Source organism: Anomaloglossus baeobatrachus, chromosome 4, assembly GCF_048569485.1.
Source record: "Anomaloglossus baeobatrachus isolate aAnoBae1 chromosome 4, aAnoBae1.hap1, whole genome shotgun sequence".
In the NCBI taxonomy this organism is placed as follows: domain Eukaryota; kingdom Metazoa; phylum Chordata; class Amphibia; order Anura; family Aromobatidae; genus Anomaloglossus; species Anomaloglossus baeobatrachus.
Window position 1 is genome coordinate 371,601,127 of NC_134356.1, and position 21,125 is coordinate 371,622,251.

General features: G+C 45.2%; 1 protein-coding gene across 2 annotated transcripts in view; it reads right to left on the minus strand.

Moving 5' to 3' along the window:
* Positions 1–21,125, minus strand: part of LHFPL3 (LHFPL tetraspan subfamily member 3) — a 176,890-nt gene that overhangs the window by 20,177 nt on the left and 135,588 nt on the right. The window contains exon 3 of one of the 2 annotated variants that reach the window (XM_075345178.1): positions 19,841–19,867. The exons of the other annotated variant lie outside the window; for it this stretch is intronic. Coding sequence (XP_075201293.1) covers positions 19,851–19,867 — 17 coding nt within the window. The 3' untranslated portion in view covers positions 19,841–19,850. The remainder of the gene's footprint in view (positions 1–19,840; positions 19,868–21,125) is intronic. 2 annotated transcript variants of the gene reach the window in all.

Consider the following 21,125-nt stretch of genomic DNA (forward strand, 5'->3'; position numbering starts at 1 on the left):
ACATAATGGAAAGAATCCATACTTTGTGAAGTTTTCTATTAAGCATCCAAATGAGGTCTATGATGTATAATTGATATTTAAGAAACAATTTAATACCGGTAAACTGACAGATGAACATTAATACAATAGTCTCCTGACTTACACTAAACAGTCACCACCATAGGCATTGAGACACTCCTATAGCATGACTTCTTGTGTTCTGTAGCTCAATTAGGGAAAAATATGCAACTTGAGTTGAACATCAAATGTTTTTATTTGCTCTGGCCTAGAGGAGAAAACATCTTTGTAGTGTATGCAACTTTGCAAATTATCAGAAGATTTCTGTGTGGATTCTATACAAACCTGTCTTCATGGTTACAAACAATCCCTGTACAGTCATGGCCAAAAGTTTTGAGAATGCTACAAATAATTTTTACAAAGTCTACTGCTTACGTTTTTCTAATGGCAATTTGCATATACTCCAGAATGTCATAAAGAGTGATCAGCTTAACAGCAATTACTTGCAAAGTTAATATTGGCTAAGAAAATGAACTTTAACCCCCAAAACACATTTCAACATCATTGCATTCCTACCTTAAAAGGAGCAGCTAACATTGTTTTAGTGATTGTTCCATTAACACAGGTATGGGTGTTGAAGAGGACAGGGCTGGCGATCAATCAGTCATGATTAAGTAAGAATGACACCACTGGACACTTTAAAAGGAGGCTGGTGCTTGGTATCATTGTTTCTCTTCAGTTAACCATGGTTATCTCTAAAGAAACATGTGCAGCCATCATTGCTCTGCACAAAAATGGCCTAACAGGGAAGAGTATCGCAGCTACAAAGATTACACCTCAGTCAACAATCTATCGCATCATCAAGAACTTCAAAGAGAGAGCTTCCATTGTTGCCAAAAAGACTCCAGGGAATCCAAGAAGGACCAGCAAACGCCAGGACCATATCTTAAAACTGTTTCAGCTGCGGGATCGGACTACCAGCAGTGCCGAGCTAGCTCAGCAATAGCAGCAGGCTGGTGTGAGTGCTTCTGCACGCACTGTGAGGCGGAGACTGCTTGAGCAAGGCCTGGTTTCGAGGAGAGCAGCAAAGAAGCCACTTCTCTCCAGAAAAAAAATCAGGGACCGACTGATATTCTGCAAAAGGTACAGGGAATGGACTGCTGAGGACTGGGGTAAAGTCATTTTCTCAGATGAATCCCCTTTTTGATTGTTTTGGACATTTGGAAAACAGCTTATTAGGAGAAGAAGAGGTGAGCGCTACCACCAGTCTTGTCTCATGCCAACTGTTAAGCATCCTGAAACGATTCATGTGTGGGGTTGCTTCTCAGCCAAGGAAATCGGCTCACTCACAGTCTTGCCTAAAAACACAGCCATGAATAAAGAATGGTACCAGAATGACCGCAACTTCTCCCAACTGTCCAAGAACAGTTTGGCGCCCAACAATTCCTTTTCCAGCATGATGGAGCAGCTTGCCATAAAGCAAAGGTGATCACTAAATGGCTCATGGAACAAAACATAGAGATTTTGGGTCCATGGCCTGGAAACTCCCCAGATCTTAATCCCATTGAGAACTTGTGGGCAATCATCAAGAGACAGGTGGACAAACAAAAACCAACAAATTCTGGCAAAATGCAAGCATTGCTTATGCAAGAATGGACAGCTATCAGTCAGGATTTGGTCCAGAAGTTGATTGAGAGCATGCCAGGGAGAATTGCAGAGGTCCTGAAGAAGAAGGGTCAACACTGCAAAGATTGACTTGCTGCATTAACTCATTCTAACTGTCAATATAACCTTTTGGTACTCATAATATGATTGCAATTATATTTCTGTATGTGATGTAAACATCAGACAAACACAATTAAAAACCAGAGGGCAACAGATCATGTGAAAATATAATTTTGGTGTCATTCTCAAAACTTTTGGCCATGACTATATATAGACTGATCCTGCTTTTATGCTCAATTCCATCTGTCTACTACCAAATGTATGATCTGATAGTTAGGGTAGCTATATGTTGTGCAAATTTTGTCCTAACCCAGCCAACATCTACTGTGTACCGATGTGTCCTGACTTTCCCCTGGATAGCAGATGTCTGGGAAAAACAGGATAGAGTATGTTGGATTTCAATAAGAGTAATCCTTTGTTATCTAGGGAGATAAGCCGCTGCAGCTACCATGTACAATACATATAACTTTCCTCTTTATTAATCAGCATAAATGTTCACACAAAATGAAAAAGACAACATCTGCATAAACGATGTTGATATAAGCTGGGCATGGTTTTCAACTTGAAATTTACTAGCAACTTTTGACAACCAGTCATAAGAGGGAAATGCCGTACTTAAAAGTTATTGCATTTATACAGAGCTGCTTGTTGGGCTCTTTCCATAACTCATAAGCATTAACATTGATATCCATGCCAAAATGTTAGAATTTCTCCAGTGGTTGATCTAAATTGAAGTACCCATCATTAACTCTGATGACAGCTTTGCACTGCATGCTCTCAAGCAGATTCTTCAGGTTTTCACCTGAAATGTCTGCCACGGAATAGATCTGCATGTCAATTTGTTTGCAGAGGCAGTGTTGGTGTACAGTTTGATACAGTGCTGAGCCCTATTCCATAATTGTTGTAAGCCAGAATATGGAAAGAATTATTCAACGATTAACGAAAAACAACAGTAAATCATTACTTGAAGGTCAGTCAATCAGGAAAATTGCTAGAATCTTAAAGGTATCCCCAAGTCCAGTAATAAAAACCATCAATTGCTATGAAGGAAGACCAAGAATCAATGTGTCATGGCCTCCATAATCATCCGAACTCAACCCAATTGAGATAATTTGAGATGTGTTGGAAATAGAGGGATGGTAAAGCAGCCAAAAAAGTGCTCAGTACTTCTAAGAACTTCTTTAAGACAATTAGTTTGAAATTCCTGAAACTACCTGATCAAGTTGGTTGAGAGAATGCCAAGGGTGTGCAGATTTTTCATCATAATATGAAGGGCGGACTTTGAGGAAACTAAGTTTTAACACAAGATATCAGCTAAGTTATTTAAGGAGAACTGAATTCTACTTGAACATACAAAACAAATCTGCATTTTTGAGAATAAGCATATTTGCATATATGCTTAGTAGAGATTCAGCAAAATGGCAAAAAAACCTTATACTCCCCTTACTACTAATCTTTCCCCTGACCCTCACCACCGGCCATCCAGTCCTCAGAGCCACCTCTTCTTTCCCTTGGCGTGAGCTGCATAGTCCGGCCTGTTCACTATCAGGCAGGCTTCCAGATGTGACTAAGCCTAGTAGGTTGCTGTACGTCACACACTACGAAGACATGGACGTGCAACCCGTAGAGACTTCTGAGGCCTGATTGTGGCTGTAAGTTTTTGGCTAAAGTGAAACAATCAAAAACTCAACAACAGAAAAAAAAGAAGAGGGTAGGACAGAAGGCCTCTTCTTTTTGCCATCATAGTTTTGACCCATTATAGCTAGACCAGGATTTGTTTCATGATCAGGCATTACATTCCCTGCACGTCCGTGATGTCACTACATGCACCACACAGGGACTAGTAAGGCTTGTTCACAGTATGAAGCCCTGGCCTAGAAAGAAATAGGCCTGGAGCTGCTGCTCGCATCGTCAGAAGGACTGGATGGTGCACAGCGAGAAGCGTAAAGGCTGGAGAGGTGAGTTGAGTTAAAGTTGTTGATTTTTTTTTTACATCTTTCATTAAGACCCCAGCATGCAATAAGGGATATTCAATTTTGTGGAGAATAACTTCACTGCAAATTGAGTTTCATTAAGAATTTGGTTTAGCAAATCCAACTTTTAGCAGATTCGTTCTTCTCTATTTAACTGATATTATGGTTTATTCCACACGTTTTTCTTTACGTCTTATTTCCACATGTGTTCCTTTGTGGTTTGGATACCTTCAGTTTGAATCTACAATAAGCAAATTTTAATAAGAACAAGGAAAACTACTGCATGAACAGGTGTGTGCAAAATTTTGAATGGTACTGTAGCTATCCAGCATTTATGGCATATCTTGTGGATTTGCAATAATTGTGATGAGAATAGCCCTTTATGTTGTCTATCTACATTAATAGATCATCCCTCATTAATATGTAAATAAGGCCAGGCTAATCATACCTGTTATTTTAATGAAAAACTAAACACTAGAACAATTAAAGAAAAATACAATTTCTCAATTAAAATTGTGCTCTGCGACCAGCAGATCTCCTGACTTTATTTGATTGTGTGATTGGACACAACATCATGCATCACAGATAGGGTCAGCAAAAACTGATCTCTATGTTCTTTTTACCTCTTAGATCATGTGCACATATTGAATATTTGGCTTTCAACTCCTAGGGTAAAAGAAATTTCACCAGAACCAGGAGTGGAACAATCAGAGGAAAAGTATAATAGAAACATGGGCACCACTTCTGCATTTTTTACCCACTCCTGATTTTGGCCTACAAATACTGAGGTAAAAAACTCACTAAATACTCAACGTGTGCACATAGCCTTAAAAACCACAAAAGCCCTCAAACACATTAGATAGTTGTCAGCTGATTTATGGTTTAGGTGACAGCTATCTTTTGTGAAACCGGAACGTTTGGTTTGCAGAGTGCTGATGGGTTGCCATGGCAGCTGGAGGCTTGCTGAATGCACGCTCCTCCCCCACGTCACTGCCATCTTGGTTCTCCTTTGAAGCTCAGCCACAGGCGAGGCTTCACAGGATACAGTGACTTTTACTATGTACTGAAATACTGATCGCAGGTTCAAGTCCCCTATGGAGAATAAAAAATAAAACCTAAATAAAAAATGTTTGAAAAACATTTCTAAAATAAAAAAAATTAAAAAATCACCTCACTTTACACCAGTTACAAATAAAGAAATTACAGTAAGAGGAAAAAAAAGAAGCACATTAGGTACTGCTGTGCCCTTCTTAGTTAGATCTATGAAATATAAACATTTAAACTACATGATAAATATAAGGATAAGAAAATGGAAATGCAAAAATTGCTGATATTTGGTCACTGCACCTCCTCCAAAAATGCAATAAAAAATAGAAATAAATCAAAACTGCGTATGTACGCCAATATGGTATCATTAACAACTACAGCTTGGCACGCAAAAAACAAGTTTTCATACAGTAAACAGTCAATACTCAAAGTTAATACTGGTGTGTCAATGGAAAAATGAGAAAGTTATGGAAAATACTAACAAACAATTTTTTGTTTTTGCAAATGTCAGACATTTTCTAAACCACAAAAATAGCAAAAGATAAAAACAAAATAACATACATATTTGGTATTGCTGTAATTATACTTACATTAAGAAATATGTTGCTAGGTTATTTTTAAGGCAACATGAAAGTTGTGAAAATAAAATCCTAAAACAATGGCAGAATTGCTGTGTTCTTTCTCTTCACCATTTCACCTTAATTAGAATTGTTCTCCCAATGTTCAGAGCATTATATGATAATATGAATGGTGTAATTCAAAAGTACAACTAGTTGTGCAAAAAACAAACCCTCATATGACTAAGTTGATGGAAAAAGTTCTGACTCTTGGAAGATAAGTGTCATGGATATGTCATGGTTGACAGGCAGTCATGTATTGTCCAGCAAAAGAAGGTCACAGTGTTTGGCTGTGCAAACTGCTCCCTGACCTTCTATCATTCCTGCTTGATGTATTTGGTATCCTTTGTATCTCTTCTGCTTTGTTTTCATCTCTTTACCTTTAGGAGCCTCTTGAGTTCCTCACCCTTTCAGCTGCTTTCCATCAGCACTTCCTCTGTGTCCTTATATACCCTCCTTTCCTCATACTCTGTGTTGGTGATAAGTCCACTCCCCTTAACACTAGAAGTCCCAGAGAGGGGTCATTTAACATTTCTACCTTTGGAACCCAGAGACGGGTCGAATGACATGAAGGAATTTAGCTAACATCCTATAATCACCGTCTTTTGTTCTGTAATTAAGGCCATTACTGTCGCACCACAGGAGGTTGTTGTTTTCCATTGAGTTTAGACATTTAGTTTCTAGTTAGTTCTATTCAGTTAAGACTAAGGGTCATTTGACCCTCTTTCGGGACTTCAGGGGGGAGCTTGAAATTTCTGGGACTTCTAGTGTTAACAAGTCTTCAGTGCAAGGAGTCGGCTTGAATTCTTCTGGTATAACCTGGTTGATTGCAGTTCCTCTTCCTGAGACATCTGGAGATAAGTTGTTGTTTCCTTCCCTTGTTTGTTATCCCTGTGTCTTTTAGCGCTCAGTGGGGTTGACGAAATGATCATCCTATCCGCTCCCTACGTAGGGTCCAGAAACAGGGTCAGACCAGGGTCAGGTATCCTGCTTGCTGCATAGGTGCAGAACCTATCTAGGGCGTAGAGGGAACCCACTGCCCAGCGGCAGGTTTAGTCAGGGGGCACCATCTCCCCCTTCCCTAGACACAGGGTTTCGCTTCCCTTTCGCTGTATGCTGGGTACTTCCCTGTACCTTGCATGACATTATCACCAGCCATACGAAAACGCCCCCAACAAACTGCAGATTTTTTTTCTTTTGGATGTTGTGGTTTTTTTTAATTGGGTGTTGTTTGTTTTCCCATGGATCCTGTCACTGTTGTGGCTCAGAGGTTTCAGGGAGGTAGCAGCCCATAAATTATCTGATCATCAGCAGCGCTCGCAGACTCCCACTTTTAAAGATTCTGCAGGTAGGCATGCCCTCCCATAACCCATGATTGCTCTGCTCGACAGGTTTGCAGGGGGTAGAGAAAATTTTTTGTGTTTAAAGAGGCCTGTAAATTGTACTAGTAGGCTTTGGCCTTATTTCTCTGGATAAGGAGCAGCGGGTAAGGATTGTGATCTCAATGTTACAAGGTTATCCACAATCCTGGGTTTTCTCTTTGCCACATGGCTCTGATTGCCTCCGGTTGGTGGATGGATTTTTGGAGGCCTTGGGTCTCATTTATGATGATCCTGACCGACTCTCTTTGGTGGAGTCCAAACTGCATTGCCTCCAGCAGGGGAGTCGGCAGCGGAGACTTATTGCTCCGAGTTTCATAGGTGGGCAACTGACACAAAGTGGAATGACCCGGTGCTTAGAAGCCAGTTTTGCCAGAGATTTTCAGAAAGGTTGAAGGATACTCTGGTGATTTATGAAACCCCTGAGACCTTGGAGGCCGCCATTTCCTTGGCTATACGTGTAAATAGGCACCCCTGAGATAGAATGGTTAGACCACCTTCCCCAGAGATCCTACCTCAGGGCAGCACTCAATTGTCGGGGGGTCAATCTGTGTGAGAACCATCACTCATGGGTATGGAGGAGCCCATGTAGTTAAGGGGAGCCACAACTTTCCATGTTTCCACTGAGATTCGCCATAAAAAAGGGGTTTGTTTCTATAGTGGTAAAAAGGGTCATATTATTGGAGCCTGCCCCATGATTCTTAAGCAAAAAGGAACATCTGAGACTCGGCTAACCCTTGGTGGTGTGGGGATGGACAATCAGAGTATGTGTTTGTCTTCTACATGTACAGTTAGGTCCAGAAATATTTGGACAGTGACACAATTTTCGCGAGTTGGGCTCTGCATGCCACCACATTGGATTTGAAATGAAACCTCTACAACAGAATTCAAGTGCAGATTGTAACGTTTAATTTGAAGGTTTGAACAAAAATATCTGATAGAAATTGTAGGAATTGTACACATTTCTTTACAAACACTCCACATTTTAGGAGGTCAAAAGTAATTGGACAAATAAACCAAACCCAAACAAAATATTTTTATTTTCAATATTTTGTTGCGAATCCTTTGGAGGCAATCACTGCCTTAAGTCTAGAACCCATGGACATCACCAAACGCTGGGTTTCCTCCTTCTTAATGCTTTGCCAGGCCTTTACAGCCGCAGCCTTCAGGTCTTGCTTGTTTGTGGGTCTTTCCGTCTTAAGTCTGGATTTGAGCAAGTGAAATGCATGCTCAATTGGGTTAAGATCAGGTGATTGACTTGGCCATTGCAGAATGTTCCACTTTTTTGCACTCATGAACTCCTGGGTAGCTTTGGCTGTATGCTTGGGGTCATTGTCCATCTGTACTATGAAGCGCCGTCCGATCAACTTTGCGGCATTTGGCTGAATCTGGGCTGAAAGTATATCCCGGTACACTTCAGAATTCATCCGGCTACTCTTGTCTGCTGTTATGTCATCAATAAACACAAGTGACCCAGTGCCATTGAAAGCCATGCATGCCCATGCCATCACGTTGCCTCCACCATGTTTTACAGAGGATGTGGTGTGCCTTGGATCATGTGCCGTTCCCTTTCTTCTCCAAACTTTTTTCTTCCCATCATTCTGGTACAGGTTGATCTTTGTCTCATCTGTCCATAGAATACTTTTCCAGAACTGAGCTGGCTTCATGAGGTGTTTTTCAGCAAATTTAACTCTGGCCTGTCTATTTTTGGAATTGATGAATGGTTTGCATCTAGATGTGAACCCTTTGTATTTACTTTCATGGAGTCTTCTCTTTACTGTTGACTTAGAGACAGATACACCTACTTCACTGAGAGTGTTCTGGACTTCAGTTGATGTTGTGAACGGGTTCTTCTTCACCAAAGAAAGTATGCGGCGATCATCCACCACTGTTGTCATCCGTGGACGCCCAGGCCTTTTTGAGTTCCCAAGCTCACCAGTCAATTTCTTTTTTCTCAGAATGTACCCGACTGTTGATTTTGCTACTCCAAGCATGTCTGCTATCTCTCTGATGGATTTTTTCTTTTTTTTCAGCCTCAGGATGTTCTGCTTCACCTCAATTGAGAGTTCCTTAGACCGCATGTTGTCTGGTCACAGCAACAGCTTCCAAATGCAAAACCACACACCTGTAATCAACCCCAGACCTTTTAACTACTTCATTGATTACAGGTTAACGAAGGAGACACCTTCAGAGTTAATTGCAGCCCTTAGAGTCCCTTGTCCAATTACTTTTGGTCCCTTGAAAAAGAGGAGGTTATGCATTACAGAGCTATGATTCCTAAACCCTTTCTCCGATTTGGATGTGAAAACTCTCATATTGCAGCTGGGAGTGTGCACTTTCAGCCCATATTATATATATAATTGTATTTCTGAACATGTTTTTGTAAACAGCTAAAATAACAAAACTTGTGTCACTGTCCAAATATTTCTGAACCTAACTGTATCTCTGTTTGTCCTGACAACAGAGATGGCGCTAGAGAGCAGGACTGAGAAAATGTTCATGTATGTGGACAATGGAGCAGGAGTCAGCATGGTAGATGCTCTGTTTGCAAAAACTCATGGGCTTACCTGACGTATGCTGGCCAACCCCATCTCCATCTATGCCATCGACTCAGTGCCACATGCTCAGGGATACCTGACACAGATTGCACATGATATAAGCCTGAGGGTTGGACACCTACATTACGAAGTAATTTCCTGTTATATCCTGGAAGGCTTTCCCACTCCTATTATATTCGGTCTACCCTGGTTGGTCAAACATAATCCTGTAATGGATTGACAATCCAGTCATATTGTAAACTGGGGAGAATACTGTCTTGATAATTGCCTGAAGACTTCTCTCTCTACGGAGACCTTACCTGGATTTTTGTCGGGTTTTACGGATGTTTATTTGGAGAGGGGGTGTCAGCATTTGCCTCCACATTGTGTATATGACTGCCCCATTAATCTGCTTCCTGGAGCAAAACTACCCAAATCCAGACAGTATAATATTTCTGGTCCAGAGAGACGAGCTGTAAAAGATTACATTGCTGATAGTCTGGAAAATTGACATATCAGACCCTCCTCTTCACTTGTAGTGGCAGGGTTTTTTTTGTTAAGAAGAAAGACAGGATCTCTGCCCTTGCTTGGATTTTTGGGAATTGAATCAGATTAGTGTCCGAGACCCAAATCCTCTATCTCTGATTCCAGACTTATTCAACCTCATTGTGGGAGCTAAATGGTTCTCCAAGTTGGACTTAAGGGGGGCTTACAATATGGAATATGGTAAATCAGAGAAAGGTATGAATGGAAAACTGCTTTCAATACATCTGAGGGGCATTTTGAAAATCTGGTCATGCTGTTTGGTTTCACTAATGCCCCTGTCTTTTTCCAACATTTTGTTAATGATATTTTTCACCACTTGGTGGGCAGGTTTGTGGTGGTTTATTTGGATGATATCTTGATCTACTAACCTGATATGGCGACACATCAGATACATGGAAAACAGGTATTAAAGATCTTGAGAGAAAAACTGTATGCCAACCCGGAGAAGTGTGTTTTTGCTGTTCAAGAGGTGCAATTTTGGGGGTACCTGTTGTTATCTTCAGGGTTTGAGCTGGATTCTGATAAGGTCTGAGCGGTTCTTGACTGGGATTATCCAGAAAACCTAAAAGCATTGCAGCGCTTTCTAGGGTTTACCAACTTTTACCTGAGATTTATTCAGAATTATTCGGTAATTGTGAAACCTCTCACAGACATGACTAAAAAGGGGTAGGATTTCTCTAAATAGTCGGACTCCGTCCAGCAGGATTTTTTCTCTTTAAAGAGATGTTTTTCCAAAGCACATATACTTATCCAGTCTGATGTTTCACACCCTTTATCATACAGGTGGATGATTCATAGGTGGGGGTTGGGCCTGTGTTGTGTCACGCTCCCCGGGTCCTCGGCTCCCCTCCCCGGGTCCTCAGCTCCGCTCCCCGGCTCACCTGCCACGCTCCCCTCGTCCCAGCCTCCGGTGCCCGTCCTCCATAGGTCCTCTGGTCGCCGATCCCGGCGTCCGACATCTTCCCAGGCCCTGGCCGGCTCTCCTGCGTCCTCCTCGCAGCCTCCTTCCCTGGCTTCTGGCACCCGGGCCGCGCGCATGCGCATTAGGGCACGCGCGCGGTCACTGACCCTTTCTTAAAGGGCCAGCGTCCAGTAACAGGAAATGAGGTTAGTCAGGTTCAGGGTATAAAGGGGGTTCTTGTCCAAGGGGGCGGGGCCTGATCTTCGTGTTCCCTGAGCTAGGAGTCAGGTCTCCTGGTGTTTATGTGCCTGTACTCACCTATCTCTCTTTGTAGAGCCGTACCTGCCTCGCCATCCAGTCTGCCGTATCCCGAACCCCGCACGCTGTCCGTCTGCCATCCGACAGCACCTGCCATCTCGGATCCCTGCGGTGACCCGTCATCTTGCTCCAGAGGTTCCGGACTCCGCCTGATATCATCTCGGCCTCCGAACCTGAGCTACGTCACCAAGACTACCTTCTGTGACTCCGTGGTCCCAGGGACTCCTCCGCTGTCTTCACTTGCACGGACTATCCTGCTGCCCTTCAGTGCTTCAGCTGCCGGACTCCCTACCTCCATCTTAGAGTTCGGTCCAGTGGATCCACCTCCTGGGTCTGCCCGACCGCCCGGCCGTGACAGTAAGATCAGGCCATGGATCCCGCTGCTGCACTAATGGCCCTGCAAGAGGAACTCCAACGCCAGCGTGAAGTCCAGACCCGCATGCTGCAATTCATGACCTCCGTGGACACCCGCCTGTACACATTACAAGCATCAATGACGCCTGCGGCACCCAGGTCCCCCGCCAGGCAAGCCATGGCTCCCGTACCAGTGGCAGCCTCTTCAGATGCTTCCCGACTCCGTTTGGCGTCACCTCCTCGGTATGCTGGAGATCCCAAGACCTGCAGGGGCTTCATTAACCAATGTTCCCTTCACTTCACGCAGCTGCCACATCTGTTCGCCTCCGACCAAGCCAAGGTCGCCTTTATAATGTCCCACCTAGAGGGCGAGGCGCTGGCGTGGATGAACCCCTTGTGGGAGAAGGAGGACCCCATGACCAAGGATCTTCAACAGTTCCTACAGGCCTTCCGCACTACCTTTGACGAGCCAGGACGCGCCTCTGCCTCTGCTTCATCACTCCTCCGCCTACGTCAAGGGACACTGACGGTGGGTCAATACGCCATCCGTTTCCGCACTTTGGCTTCAGAACTCGGGTGGAATAATGAGGCCCTAACAGCCGCCTTCTGGGAAGGACTCTCGAGTCGCATCAAGGATGAGTTGGCGGGTCGGGACGTGCCCTCCACCCTAGATGCACTGATCGCCCTAGCAACTCGTGTGGACATACGTTTTCAGGAGCGCTCCAAAGAGCTATCTCGGGAGAGACGCCCGGTACGGCATTCTCCTCCTCCGCAGAAGTCCTCCGTTCCTCAGTCATCAACAGCTGGGATTCCCGTCCACGAGCCCATGCAGATCGACCGAGTGCGGCAGTCTGAACGACGTCGAGCAGAGCGGCTCGCCCAGGGCCTCTGCTTTTACTGTGGTGAGGACACCCACCTGCTACGCTCCTGTCCAGAGAGGCCGGGAAACTCCAAAGCCTAGGGTTGGTAGGAGAGGCCACCCTAGGTGCTGGGACCCTCTCTGACCCAGTTACATGGACAGTGCAAGTGACCACGGGAGAGACGCGGTTCACGGCTGATGCCTACCTCGATTCCGGGGCAGCAGGCAATTTCATCCAGCAGGCCACGGTGGACAAGTACCGGGTGCCTGTCATGCCACTCGACAAACCCCTAGTGATTGCCTCGGTGGATGGGAGGCCTCTCTCTGATACCATCTCCTTGATCACCAGGCCTGTCGAACTACGCATCGGTGCTCTTCACACCGAGAACATCGCTCTCTATGTTCTTCCACACATGTCCCACCAGATCCTGTTGGGACTCCCATGGTTGCGGACACATGAACCATCGGTTAGCTGGGGTACTGGTGAAGTCACCCGTTGGGGCTCCTCGTGTCATGAGAGGTGCCTAAAGTCCATACCACCCCTCCGACGACCTCCGGTTCCTGAGACCCTAACGGGGCTGCCTTCGGCCTATTGGTCCTTTGCCGATGTCTTTGACAAAAAGGAATCCGAGGTACTGCCGCCACATCGTCCATACGATTGTGCCATTGACCTGCTTCCAGGGACAACCCCACCTAGAGGACGGATATATCCTTTATCTCCAGCCGAAACCAGGGCCATGTCAGATTACATCTCAGAGAGCCTAGCAAGAGGGTTCATTCGGAGATCCTCCTCTCCTGCTGGAGCAGGTTTCTTCTTTGTCAAGAAGAAAGAGGGAGACTTACGCCCATGCATAGACTACCGGGGTCTCAATCAAATCACCGTGAAAAACAAATACCCCCTGCCGCTCATTCCCGAATTATTTGACCGGCTTAGAGGAGCTCGTGTGTTCACCAAGCTGGATCTTCGGGGTGCTTACAATCTGGTACGCATCCGCTCTGGTGACGAATGGAAAACCGCGTTTAATACGCGCGATGGACATTATGAGTACTGCGTGATGCCCTTCGGTCTGTGTAACGCTCCTGCCGTCTTCCAAGAACTGGTGAACGACGTGTTTCGGGACCTTCTCTACATCTGTGTGGTTGTTTATCTAGATGACATCCTTGTCTTCTCTCCGGACCTCCAAACCCACAGAGAAAACGTACAGCTGGTCTTACAAAGACTGAGAGAGAATCGCCTGTACGCAAAGTATGAGAAGTGTGTCTTTGAGCAGTCTTCCCTCCCCTTTCTGGGGTACATCATCTCTGATACTGGACTGCAGATGGACCCCAAGAAGGTCTCCGCCATCATCAACTGGCCTCCGCCTTCTGGACTGAAGGCAATCCAACGCTTCCTGGGATTCGCCAACTACTACCGCCAGTTTATCCCGCACTTCTCTGCCTTGACCGCTCCTCTCTCCGCTTTGACCAAAAAGGAGGCTAATCCTAAGGACTGGTCACCTGCGGCAGACGCCGCATTTTGTTCTTTGAAGCGAGCATTCGCCTCCGCCCCTGTACTCCACCGACCGGAGTTAAACCGCCAGTTCACCTTGGAGGTGGATGCCTCCTCCTCAGGAGCCGGAGCAGTGCTCATGCAAAAATCCTCCTCCGGGAAGATGGTGACCTGCGGTTTCTTCTCTAAGAGCTTCTCAGCACCCGAACGTAATTACACCATCGGTGACCGAGAACTACTGGCGGTCAAACTGGCTCTGGAGGAGTGGCGCTACCTCCTGGAAGGAGCAGTGTACCCCGTGATTATCTACACGGACCACAAAAACCTGGAATACCTGCGGTCCGCTCAGCGACTGAACCCACGGCAAGCCAGGTGGTCCTTATTCTTTGCCAGGTTTGACTTCCAGCTCCACTTCCGACCAGCGGACAAGAATGTACGCGCTGATGCCTTGTCTAGGTCTCTCATGCCCATGGAACAGGAGGAAGAGACTATCCAGCCTATCATCTCTCCTAGCAAGATTGTTCCGGTGGCTCCTGTCACTCTGGCCCAGATACCACCGGGGAAGACCTATGTCTCGGAGACCGACAGGCTAACGGTCTTACACTGGGGTCATACCTCAAAAACAGCCGGCCATGCAGGCCAGAAGAGAACATGGGGTGCGATTGTACGCCATTACTGGTGGCCATCTCTTCGCACGGACGTCGCCGCCTTTGTCTCTGCCTGCTCCTCTTGTGCCAGAAACAAGACGCCCAAACACCTCCCACATGGCCGCCTTCTGCCTCTGCCGATACCTTCGATTCCGTGGCAACACATAGCAATGGACTTTATTACGGACTTGCCATTGTCATCCGGGCACACAGTCATATGGGTCGTGGTGGACCGGTTCTCAAAAATGGCCCATTTCGTTCCTATGGCTGGACTGCCCTCTGCTCAGGAACTCGCGGACGCTTTTATACAACACATCTTCCGCTTGCATGGCTTTCCATTACACATCGTATCAGACAGAGGAACTCAGTTCACCTCCCGCTTCTGGAGGGCTCTCTGTAACCATCTGGGAGTGACTCTGGACTTTTCATCTGCATACCATCCTCAGTCTAATGGCCAAGTAGAGAGGGTCAATCAAATCTTGACCTCATTTCTACGTCACTATGTTAACGCCCATCACGACGACTGGTCCGCTCTTCTACCTTGGGCTGAATTCTCCCACAACCACCACATCAGTGAGTCGTCCTCCAGCTCTCCCTTCCATGTTGTTTACGGACTTCAGCCTTCCATCCCATTGCCTGTATCCCCCTCTTCGGATGTCCCTGCTGCAGATACAGTAGCCCGTGACTTTGCCACCATTTGGGACTCCGTCAAGGTGTCTCTAGGACGTGCTTCCCTGCGGATGAAGAGACACGCAGACAAGAAACGCCTGGATCCTCCGTGTTTCTCTCCTGGAGACCTCGTCTGGCTTTCTTCCCAGTACGTCCGCCTGAAGATACCTTCATACAAGCTGGGTCCTCGCTACATTGGGCCGTTTAAAGTCCTCACCAGGATCAATGAGGTCTCCTACAAGCTGCAGCTCCCGGCCACGATGAGGATACCCAACTCGTTCCACGTCTCCCTGCTCAAGCCGGTGGTCCTTGGTCCCTTCTCCGCTGCTGCCAGTCCAGCTCCTCCACCTATTGCCGATGATGACATCTATGCGGTAAGGGATATCGTGGCCATGAAGACCGTACGAGGTCGGCAGTTCTTCCTGGTGGACTGGGCAGGGTATGGTCCTGAGGATAGGTCCTGGGAGCCCAGGGAGAACGTAGGCACTCCTCTTATCCGTGCCTTCATGTCCCGGTTGCGGGGAGGGGGGCGTGGGGGGGGGGGGTACTGTCACGCTCCCCGGGTCCTCGGCTCCCCTCCCCGGGTCCTCAGCTCCGCTCCCCGGCTCACCTGCCACGCTCCCCTCGTCCCAGCCTCCGGTGCCCGTCCTCCATAGGTCCTCTGGTCGCCGATCCCGGCGTCCGACATCTTCCCAGGCCCTGGCCGGCTCTCCTGCGTCCTCCTCGCAGCCTCCTTCCCTGGCTTCTGGCACCCGGGCCGCGCGCATGCGCATTAGGGCACGCGCGCGGTCACTGACCCTTTCTTAAAGGGCCAGCGTCCAGTAACAGGAAATGAGGTTAGTCAGGTTCAGGGTATAAAGGGGGTTCTTGTCCAAGGGGGCGGGGCCTGATCTTCGTGTTCCCTGAGCTAGGAGTCAGGTCTCCTGGTGTTTATGTGCCTGTACTCACCTATCTCTCTTTGTAGAGCCGTACCTGCCTCGCCATCCAGTCTGCCGTATCCCGAACCCCGCACGCTGTCCGTCTGCCATCCGACAGCACCTGCCATCTCGGATCCCTGCGGTGACCCGTCATCTTGCTCCAGAGGTTCCGGACTCCGCCTGATATCATCTCGGCCTCCGAACCTGAGCTACGTCACCAAGACTACCTTCTGTGACTCCGTGGTCCCAGGGACTCCTCCGCTGTCTTCACTTGCACGGACTATCCTGCTGCCCTTCAGTGCTTCAGCTGCCGGACTCCCTACCTCCATCTTAGAGTTCGGTCCAGTGGATCCACCTCCTGGGTCTGCCCGACCGCCCGGCCGTGACATGTTGTCACAGGGTCTGTCTCCTAGTAAGTGGCATCCATGTGCGTTTTTTCCAAGAAATTGTCTTCGGCCAACAGAAAGTATGATGTTGGCAATAGAGAACTCTTTGTGATAAAATTGTCTTTCGAGGAATGGCGTTATTGGTTGGAGGGGGCAGTCTATCCCATTATCGTAATCACAGACCATAAAAACCTGTCATCCCTCGAGTCTGCCAAACGTCTCAATCTTAGGCAGGCTAGATGGTCTTTGTTTTTTACTAGGTTCAATTTTACTGTCCCTTACCGTCCAGGGGTTAAAAACGTCAAGGCAGATGCTTTATCCCGAAGCTTCCCTGGTGGTAGTGATCATGTGAACCCTATCCCCATTTTGAAGGAGGGGGTGGTTGTCTCGGCTTTGTGCCGAGACGTGGAAGGTGAGGTGTTGGAGACTCAGGGGGATGCCCTGGCCTCTTTCCCACCAAGGATGTTGTTTGTAGCACCTAATTTGCGCAGAAAAATAATTGGAGAACATCACAATAATATACTTGCGGGTCATCCGGGTAGTAAAGCAACCTTGGACCTCCTTTCCCATTGCTTTTGGTGGCTGGAGATGTATCAGGATGTGGATAACTATGAGTGGTTATCTACCATGAATATTAAGTTGAAGATTACTTCTTGGAAGCTAGGACCTAGGTTTACTGGTCTCTGTAAGGAAATCACCATCATCAAACCAGTAGCATTTTGTCTGTAGTTACCTCAGGCTCTTAGGATCTACAATTTGTTCCACAGGTCTCTGCTCAAGAAGTATGTGGTACCCTTGGAGCCATCTCCCTTGCTGCTGGTCCCAATCATGGTTGATGGCAATTTAGTGTTTCAAATGGCTAAGATTGTCGATATTTGTTTTGTACGTCGTTCCTTTCAATACTTGGTGCACTGGAGTGGTAACGGACTGAAGGAGATGATGTGGGTCCCAGTATCGGATGTGAATGTCACAAGATTGGTTTGTTCATTTCATGCTGCCCATCTGGAAAAGCCTGGTCCTGAGTGTCCAGAGACCACTCGTGGAAGGAGGGGGTACTATCACAGGTGGGATACAGGTGACAGACAGACATGTGGTGTCCGGCAAAAAAAGGTCACAGCATTTAGCTGCGCAAACTGCTCCCTGAACTTCTATCATTCCTGCTTGATGTATTTGGTATCCTATGTATCTCCTCTGCTTTCTTTTCATCTGTTTTCCTTTAGAACCCTGCGGAGTTCCTCATCCTTTCAGCTGCTTTTCATCAGCACTTCCTTGGTGTCTATATATACCTTCATGTCCCCATACTCGGTGCAGGTGATAAGTCTTCTCACCTTAACAAGTCTTCAATGCATGCAGTCGCCTTGCGTTCTTCTGGTGTAACCTGGTTGTTGTTTGCAGTTCTTCTTCCTGAGGCATCTGGAGATAAGTTGTTGTTTCCTTCCCTTGTTTGTTATTCCTGTGTGTTATTTAGCGCTCATTGGGGTTGACAAAGAGCTCATCCCATCCCTGCCTAGGGTCAGGTATCCTGCTTGGCGCATAGGTGCGGAGCCTATCTAGGGCGTTAAGGGAACCCAGGACCTAGCAGTAGGTTTAGTCAGGGGTCAACATCTCCCCCTTCCTTAGACAAAGGGTTTCTCTTCTCTTCTGCCGTATGCTGGGTACTTACCTGTACCTACAGTGACAATAAGGAGGCAAAAATGAAAATTGTCTGCGATCTTCAGGGGTTAGCTTTACATGTCACTAATAAATGAAAATAAATAGCATGTAGCATCATTTAAGAGTTATGTACATACCAAATATATGTCATTTCATGTTTTGTGATGTTCACTAGTTGAAGTATATTTTAATAAAGTATAATTTTGGCAGTGCAATTTATTTTAACAAAATTTAAAGGGGTATTTACATCTTAAAGATCAGTTTTCAATCGCTAATACACTATTTAGGCAAAAGTACATAGACCCCAAAGTTGAGCAGAAAGATTCACAGGAACCTAGTGAAGTTCTCAAATCAATAGTTTATGACTGCATGATCACCTGCACCGTGGACCACTTCCTATGTGCCAGCATCTCCACATTTCATCTGATTAATTGGGCCAGGATGCTATCATGCATGCATAATGTTACATTGATGACGTTATGACAGGCCTATTAATCAGAAGCATGAGAGATTCCAACAAGTAGGAGAAGGTTCAAAAGTTTTTGGTCCTGCAGCTAAAGACTACTGATGCAGCCCCTGGACCAGGGTCCTGAACATCTTGGACTTCTAAATAATAGAGATCTACTGCTGGACGGTCCCTTTGGAATGCCTATCAACTGATGGGAGCCAAGTGCAGAGACAATGATAGCCGGAGGTAACCTCCAGCTATCATTGCATCCAAGACAAAAGTGTGACTCATTGCTGAAGACTATAGCCCTCCATTCCAGCCTCCATTGAGGAGCTTTCCAGCATGATAGCCTTTTAGAAAGGTGGTGTAAAGTCAAAATAACACCTGTAGCTGGATATCTGGCTCATAGACCAATGTTGTGCAAACGCCTTCTGATAGTTTCTATATACATTGTTTGACATCTTATTTTGGATATGTGACGTTTAACTTTAATTGGATCACTATGTGACATTCATTGAACCTTATGAGACCATATGAGCAATTCTATGAAAAGGTCCTTATAAGGGAATGAAGTAACAGTGGTCTATCTTCCAGAATTATGGTGTAAGGTGGCATAATGCATAATAGCTGGACTAGTTGGACTTGCCTGTGCTACCCTCAGCAACCTGCATGGCCTAACTAAACTACCACGGCCTGCAGCATCTTCAGACTTGTTTCCCATTGAGCACATCTGGGACGTCATTGGTAGGCAATTGCAAAGGGAGCTGCCAGCAGCGGATCTTGAGGATTTGCGTGCCCACGTAATTGAATGTGGCAGAACATTCTTCAAACAACCATTAATAACTTCATTGATAGCAGCTAAGGCATTTCAATGTCTCTAATTCTACATGTGGCGCTCACACTAGATGCTTAAAAAACTGTGATTTTTTTGAAAATATTCTTTCCATTTTTTCATCATCTGATTATCATTAACATGTCTATCCATCCTGTAATTTCCATACATCCACAACTTTTCTTCTTGGTGTTGCAATTTCAATGTTGAGGAGTGTAGTTAAATCCTACGCTTTATATCAACTTTCTACTGTGGCTTATCGGAGAGGGATGGAGTTCCTAGCCTTCAACCTCATACTATTATAAAGCATATTGAAAGGGGTTGATCATTTGACTTTAAAGAAGTTTGTTTTACAACAGTTGACGAATACTTTCCTCTAGTCAGGAGTTTATAAAAGCTGCGACACGTAAAATGTACAAATTGCCTAACACTGTCAAACCACAGGATATCAACAATAAGCCATGCAAATATAAAAGCAGAAGCACATATAAACATTTTGCACCGATATGCCATGCTTGGACATTAAATATCCATATGAATACATACCTCAGAAATTTTAGGCATTTCCATCATCTGTGAAGAAGGGAAAATATGCTTGTTAGGGAGTAACTCTGTTTGCAAATCAAATGGTTGGAAATTTGTGTAAGTAGTGATTTTTTACATATAGTTGCAGTGGATTGATGTACTTGATTACACAGAACATGAATAAGTAACAAAGATATCTAGATATAAAAATGAGATATTATCTATTGTATAAAGAACACCTATCAACATTTTAAGATTCTCATGGTTAAGAAACTGAATTTCCCAAGTGAATTCACAGCTAAAATTATTTTTCAACAGCTCTATTGTATTGCTGGAAGCCTAGATAAAGCAGAATGTCAACCTTCTACATAGATAAGGCCCTGCATGCATCTCCCCTGTCACTTCCTAGGATCTAGTGGAGATGGCTATGCTGTTACTTCTTGGAGATTGAAATAATATATTACAGTTATTTGACTTCTATACATTTGAGCTGCCATTAAATGTACTGTCTACACACACAAAAAGTGTTTATCTCCAATATGACTGTCCTCAGAAAAGTATAAAATAGTTACAGCATAAAATATACTTAAAATATTATTTGTATTCTACAATTTTACTTCTAATTACTAAAATTAAAAATTAAATTACACATTCCCTTTAAATTGCAACTGCAGTTACAAACAGGATACATGCTACTTATCCTGCAGTTTGTTTCACTTAATGGGACAATGATAACCTTTTATATAGCGGAACATACTCTATAACACTTAATAATTCAAAGGCTACATGTACAGATAAAACACGAGAGTTAATAGCTTTTGATATGTACAAAACACAGATAAGCACATAAAGGGTATGAGAGATATTGCTGGATTAAAGGATCACATCTGAAGAATAATGTATATATTGGTTTTAAAGAATAGTTGGGCAGTAGTAATTGAAGTTAAATTAAAGGAAATCTGTCACCCTCTTGGACCGTTTTAAACTATTACTATGGTCATACAGGTAATAGGATGATGAAAGTAGTCTTACATGAAGGATAATGAAGCAGAGAGGTGGGGATTTCTGCCGGACAGCAAACGCCCAAGGAGCCTGGAAGGACTAATTTGAATATAGCGATCTAAGGTAATATTTCTGGAACAAGGCATCTACTATGAGGCATACAGGTAAGACTACTTTCACCATCCAATCACCTGTATGCCCATAGAAATAGTTTAAAATGGTCAAAGGGGTGCAAGAATCCCTTTAAGGAGTGTGATAGGCCTCCCTAAAAAGATCGCAAGTACCAGAATGTGCGAAACGGGAA